The 6,839-nt window shown below is 33.4% G+C and overlaps 1 protein-coding gene across 1 annotated transcript in view; it reads left to right on the top strand.

The window, feature by feature from the left end:
* Window positions 1-3,752: 3,752 nt before the first annotated feature.
* Window positions 3,753-6,839, top strand: part of CLSTN2 (calsyntenin 2) — a 95,432-nt gene continuing 92,345 nt past the window's right edge. The window contains exon 1 of the mRNA XM_015815079.1: window positions 3,753-3,852. Coding sequence (XP_015670565.1) covers window positions 3,753-3,852 — 100 coding nt within the window. The remainder of the gene's footprint in view (window positions 3,853-6,839) is intronic.

The following is a 6,839-nucleotide window of genomic DNA, read 5'->3' as shown; positions in this document are numbered from 1 at the left end:
TTAGGGGCCTTGGGGTCGACCTCTGTCCCCCTGCCAATACAGACTGCGTACGGTCGGTGAGGAAGGAGGAGAACCACCGCATAACAGTGTGTACCATCCTTAACAGAAAGAACGATGTCAAGATGCCTAAATTTTAATTAAAATTACATCAGTATTGCCAAAGCTAGGTAGAGTTGACCATGAAGTCTTGTCAGACTACTCTTTATCTTACCTTAATCTAAATAATCATTAATAGTTTAGGCCATTTGTTTCATTAGTACACTGAATAGGCTCCAAACAATTGAACAATTACACTAACACTGTACTTTGAATGTTCCACTGACAATTATAAGGTTTTTGGGAGATGGGCAGCCATATAAATATGAAAAATAAATACAAATAAAATAAATAAAACATAGCATTATTAAAAACTATAGAGATTTCTGGTGAAAACAGATTATTTAGCATGGAAATAGAATTTATAATGCTTACTAATTATCTGTGGTAGAACCAGAATAATATCACCCTTTTATTCCTGTCTTTCAGTATCAAGGTATTTTTTTAAATTGTCTGCATGGGTTAGGAGTAGAGATCACTATTACAGTGGTGATCCTTCCTGAAGGTTCAGTTACAATTGAGGGAAAGGAGACAGATCACACCCTAGGCCTCTTAAGTGGAAAATGCCAGAGAACTCCCTCTCATCCCATTCCTGGGTAAGATCATTCATTGACATAGGATTAATATCAGTTAGCTGAGGATACCAACTATACATCTTAATCCTGATTGAATAAGTTATGCTGTCAAAGGACTGTACAGATGTTAGAAGCTACCCAGGTCTGGATGATGAAGAATCTGGATGAAATGGGTGGCGCACAAATCTAATAAATAAAAATAAAATAGAACAATTTGGGACTGAATCCCAGCAGGCAGAATGGCTTTAGATTCAAATACCTGCTTATTCTAATGATAGCACATTGTTAACTCTGAACATAGCTGTACTTCCTTACACAATTAGTTTGAACAGATTCTGTTTGACAGCAAATGGTTGCTGTGTCCAAGAAGGTCTTCATATAACTTTATTTTGTGTACCAATCACAGTTTTTATAAAACAGCAGGTAATACTTATCATCACTCATGCCTTAGTCACTTCTTGATTGGATCCTTGCAATGTGCTATACAAGAGCCTGCCCTTGAATGAAATCAGAACGTACATTCGGTCCAGAATGAAGCAGATTGGGTACATTTCATTATAACATCTCTGCTCTAAGAGCTGCATTAGTTGCCAGTTTGCTTCTGGATGCAATCCAAGTTGTTGGCTGTCATCTTTAAAACCCTTAATCATTTGGAATCTAGGTATCTGGGATCACTTTCTCCCAGTAACATCTACCTACCCAATATGATCCAGTACAGCGAGCTCACTACACATTCCCTAAATTACATTTTTCCTCTACAGAGGCCATGTGAGTCAGCCTTCTCATTCACCAACCCTCTCCTTTGGAAAGCATTTGACCAAAAATGTAATTGGATCTACCTGTCTATTTTAGAAAATAGGTGAAAGTCTGATTATTTGATTAAGTTATGAAATGAGGAAGGTTGGATATTTGTAATTCCTTTAGGATATTTCATTATTAATAAGGGTTTTCATCTGTGATTCCCAATTCCATAGGATATTGTATATTTGTGTCTTATACTGATTATCTGGTTTTAATCCTATTTACATATTATGGAGTAGTATGCTGTTCAGACTGGTGAATTAGAGTGGCCTATAATCCTTGTAAAGAAAATGAAAATGAACTCCTCAACTTTAGGAACATAAGCATTTAGAATCTTTCATATTATATACACCAGTTCAGAGTAATCACAAAGATCTTTGGAGACCAATGTTCTTGTATATTTGGAGATTTTGAATATAACAATCAACTTGGATATATAACAAAGTATTTGAATGTGGGGGATTCAGCTTGACTGATCTAATGAAGTTGATTTGCCACTATACAACATTGGTTATATTAAATTATTTTTGTATTTCTTTATAAGAACATATGAACTTATTTTAAAATAAAGTTTGCCATACTTTTACTACTGTCTCTCTCCATCTCCCCCCCTTCTCCTTTATTGCTTAAAGTGGGCATGGATGATAGATGAATTCATGTAGTACATGAATCTCAATATCTAAATGCCAAATAAAAGCCAAATTGTAGATTGACAACATATTTTTCCTACATTTTTCTGTCTTCTACTTGTAACCAGCCTTTTTAACCCAAATTTATATACTATTATTAACTACTACTACCCATAATTGTGTTGTGTAGACAGAAGTGGACTGATTCAGAATTAAATATATTAAGAGAAAATCTATTGCAATCAATGGAATTTAAGTTATTCATGGATTCAACTGAATGCAGAAACATGGAGTTACAAATTGTCTGTTTATGTGTCACATTTATTAGGTAGGAAAGAATAGCAGGTGATGTGAACAAGAAAACTGTGTCAATTGAACCAGACAAATTAACTTTAAGAGTAAAAGATTTATTTGCAAACAGAGCTACTCAATTAGAATTAATTTGTCATTGCCTTCAGTGTTTCTTGTTAAAGGAAGACTATAAAGCAAAATGATCTTCAGGATACTGAAATCTTGACAGTGCTCATTTATGATATTCATGAATACATGTTGTTTAAAAAAGTATGTGTGCAAATCAGAGAAAAATAGAGAAAAAAATGTAAGTGATGTAACCATTTCTAAAAGGCAATTCAACTAGATTAGAACTGTTCACACGTGGCATTTTTCTCCTTGCCTGATTTTTAAAAAAAATCAAACTTTACTTTAAAAAACATATACAAACAGAAACAAACAAAAAAAAGATAAAGAAAACAATCAGGTACATAAAGAAGGGCTTATAAATGTGATAATATTTTTTCAATGAACAATTGCAATTAAAGATAAAAAATGATATATTCTATGTCATTTAAAAAACAGAAAATAAACTATGCAAAATTCAGATATCAGGAATAAACTGCTGTGATCAACCATGCTGAAATAGAATTGTGATACATTCTTTGAAAAAGAAATTAAAAAATAAACCTTATAAAGGATTAAATAAATAGAATAAAAGTCAGTAAAACATTATTGAGAAACTACTTGCTTGCAGATTATACTTTTCCCATTCATTGTTCCGTATTTGACAGATGTGACTTCACATTGTTTTGAACAGATAATAATTTTAAAGCACTGCCACATATTTAGCAATTGTCACTAATAAAGATTTAAAAAAATCTGGATAGTGGATGTAGTAGTACTAGAAGAGAACAGAATAAAAGATAAAGAACTAGAGAAGATAACAAAATACAAAGACCTGAAAATAAAATGACTGTGGGGCAAAAGAAAACAAAGGTATAACCAATCGTAACAGATGCCTTAGGTGAAATCTCAAAACATCTGGAGACCACTTGAATACCGTCAGCATTGAGAAAAAACCTATCAGACTTCAGAATTTTTTCCACCTTTAATGTAGCATATAAGCTGTACAATTCAGTTGAAAAAACAAACTGAAATCTTTCAGAGGGAAAAATAACAATAAAAATACTCTTTTTGATAGTGAATATAATACCAAATGCACTTCAAGGATATTTCAGTGGCTCTTGAAACAAAGATGAGCCCCGCCTCCTATAGTCAGTTAAGATTAGAAAAATAAAACTCACAGGGACACCTTTCTTTCTTCATGGGTAGCCCCATATAGTGTGCATTGCAGTAATCCAACAGGGAGATAACCAGCATGAGTGACTATATGCAGGTCCTTATGATCCAGGAAAGGGCACAACTGGCACTCAACACTTTCCTAGCCACAATTGTCACCTGCTGTTTGAGCAGGAGTTGTGAGTGTAGAAGTGTAGGAGAACCTACACAAAGACCTGCAAATAAAATGACTGTAGGGCAAAAGAAAACAAAGGTAGTACCAATAATAATAGATGCCTTGGGTGAAATCTCAAAACATCTGGACACCACTTGAATACCGTCAGCATTGAGAAAAAAACCATCAGACTTCAGATTTTTTTTCAACCTTTAATGTAGCATATAAGCTACATTGTGCATTGTGGGTCTGTCTAGGTAGTGTAACCTCATCGATAACTAAGGATCAAAGGCCCCCGGATCATGAGGCCTCTTGACTGCACAGCCACAATCTTATCTGGGTTCAGCTGAAGCCTGCTGTCTCTCATCCAAATCCCTAAAGCCTCCAAGCACTACTAGAGGACAGTTACAGCAACACTTGGTTTATCATGGATAGAGATGTAAAGTTGAGTATCATCAGCATATTGATGAGACTTCATCCCATAATGCTGGAAGACCTCACCCAGTAGTTTCATGTAGTACTAAAAAAGAGCAGAGAGAGCACCCACCCCCTATGGCATACCACAAAGGAGCAGCCGTGGACTGGACTATTGTTCTGATTAGCAGAACAATGAATAAATGGAAGGAGGAGCTACCCAGGGTAAGGGAACACCTGGGTACGATAATGGTTAGGGAACACCTGGGTACCATGAAGTCTTTAAGTCTCCAGGACCAACCTTGAAGGAACTTGTAGATGTCATCAAAGAGCCTCTTTCACGCAAATAGACATAGCACCAGAGAAATGGAGAAGGGCAAATGTTCAACAATTATTGTTCTTATCATCAACAAGGATTGATTTGATATAGACAAATTTTGAAACCAATTATTAAGAAATCACTTTGTCAGCACTCAGAAAATAATAAAAACATGTTGATCTAGAAGTTTGGGATAGATTGTATGGAAATAGGCAATTTTGCAAGCACTGTTTCAAATTACATATATTTCTAGATTATATAAGTCCTTTCCTAACACCTTAACTGATCTTGAAGACAACTGGCAGTGAAGCCATTTCAACGAAGGGCCTATTTGGGAACGTCAAGAAGTGTCACTCACATCTGTGATCTCACATTCTGGGCTACCTGCAATTATTTTTGGACTATTTACAAGGTCTGCACCACAAAGAATTTTATAATAATCCAACACTGATGTTAACATTTTCACCAAAACTTGCCCTTTTTCTCCTCTAAGTCCCTTATATCAGTTATATAAGTTGAACCTAACCTCAGCTTCATGTTGCTTCTTCCCTCTCATTTTCTTGCACAGTTATGATGAGCAATTCTAATAGTGCTTATATTTTTATCACCATATAATAGCACTCATATTGGAATCTAGTTAAACATATAATCTAGTAAATTCGTTTAAAAAAATTCTTAAAAAGACATGTTTTGCAATGCAACCTTAATATAGCTTCCTTGTTTACATATGTATAAACTTGAACAGTTAACAAAGATGAAATGTTTTCACTTTTACCACCATGAACACGTTATAGATTTATTTCTGAAATCAGAAATTAATTTCATGATTTTCATTATTGAGGTTGGCTTAATTAAAAATGTACTTATTTTATTGTCCTTTTCTAAATTAATTTATTATTTTAGAGTTTTTTACACCATTACATTTTATTGGTTTGTGCTGCACATGTGGAGTTTTAGTTTTTATGTTTTCCATTCCATTAATTTCAAATTTAATATTAAAATATAATGATGATTCAATTTAAGCATTAGAAGCATGAAAAGCCTGGGAAAAGCTATGATCTAAGAAAAGGAAAGAAAAACTTTTGAGACAGTTAAACACATTTAGTCTTATTTCTATATAACATATTTTTAATCTCTATTTAAGAATCTTGCCAAACACTAGCATTAACCTGCACATGTCTGCTATTATTTTCTGTCATAAAGAAATCCTAGGATTTAATTCACTTCAGATATTTGCCAGATTTCTTGACTTCACCATCATGAATGCATGAATGAATGCATGACTCTACTGCATATATGCATACTGTATAAGTATAAGCACTGTATAAGTGATTTTTTATATGTCTGTGTACAAATGAGAAAACAAGTATAGTATAGTATCTAAGGTACTAACTAGGAGAAGGCTCTAATTCTTCAAAATTCTTCAAAATATATTGAAGCAATTAAAATTCTCTGGCATTAACGGTACAATATTTAGGATATTGTGGATCTTCCTCAATTTAATGCAATTATTAACCTGTTCTGTAATTAATGAGTTGTTGCACTCATTACACTGCACAGTGATAATGAGGTTTTCAATAAAATGAGACAAATTCTGAAAATACTTCTAAAGTAAACCGCCCCCCCAATAAAACTCTTTTTATTTTAAAAACTGCCAAGTTTTAATTTCTGAGAATGTTGTATTGCTAGAAACTTGGCTATCTGGTCGATATAAAAACAAAACTGAAAATCCATGATTTATATTGATGGATTGTACATCTACAAGATAACTTCATTATCGTAAATCACACTGAGACTTATTTTCATAAATTCAGTCCATTATGTCATTATTACTTTCCTAGAAGCACCACAGACAAATATAAGAAGTCAGCAGTATTAAAATGAAGATGTTACTAGAAAAAATGGCAAAATATTACCTTGTTTAAAGTTGACCTCATGTTCCAAAATTTCTGTGATAGCTAGAAGAAATCTTATGTAATGATCTGCCATTCTTAAATCTCCTCCATTGACTATCTACTTTTTGGGTGACTGACTTATGAAAATCTCTAAAAATTCAGGTATCATGTATTCATTAGTCCTCCATCACCAATCCTGCTCTGCTTAATAATTGGTATACTAAGATTATCAATATATTTATTTATGTGTTTATTCATTCATTCAATGTGTGGACCACTCAACTCCTGAAAAAAGCAATTCTCCAACATTAATATTTGACACAATCCTAATCATTCATTTATAGTCCAAACACCATATTAAAAAATATTTATTTAAACTTTGAA

Source organism: Protobothrops mucrosquamatus, unplaced genomic scaffold (assembly GCF_001527695.2).
Source record: "Protobothrops mucrosquamatus isolate PMUCROS unplaced genomic scaffold, P.Mucros_1.0 scaffold311, whole genome shotgun sequence".
NCBI classification, from domain to species: Eukaryota; Metazoa; Chordata; class Lepidosauria; order Squamata; family Viperidae; genus Protobothrops; species Protobothrops mucrosquamatus.
This window is presented reverse-complemented; position numbering and strand designations above follow the sequence as displayed.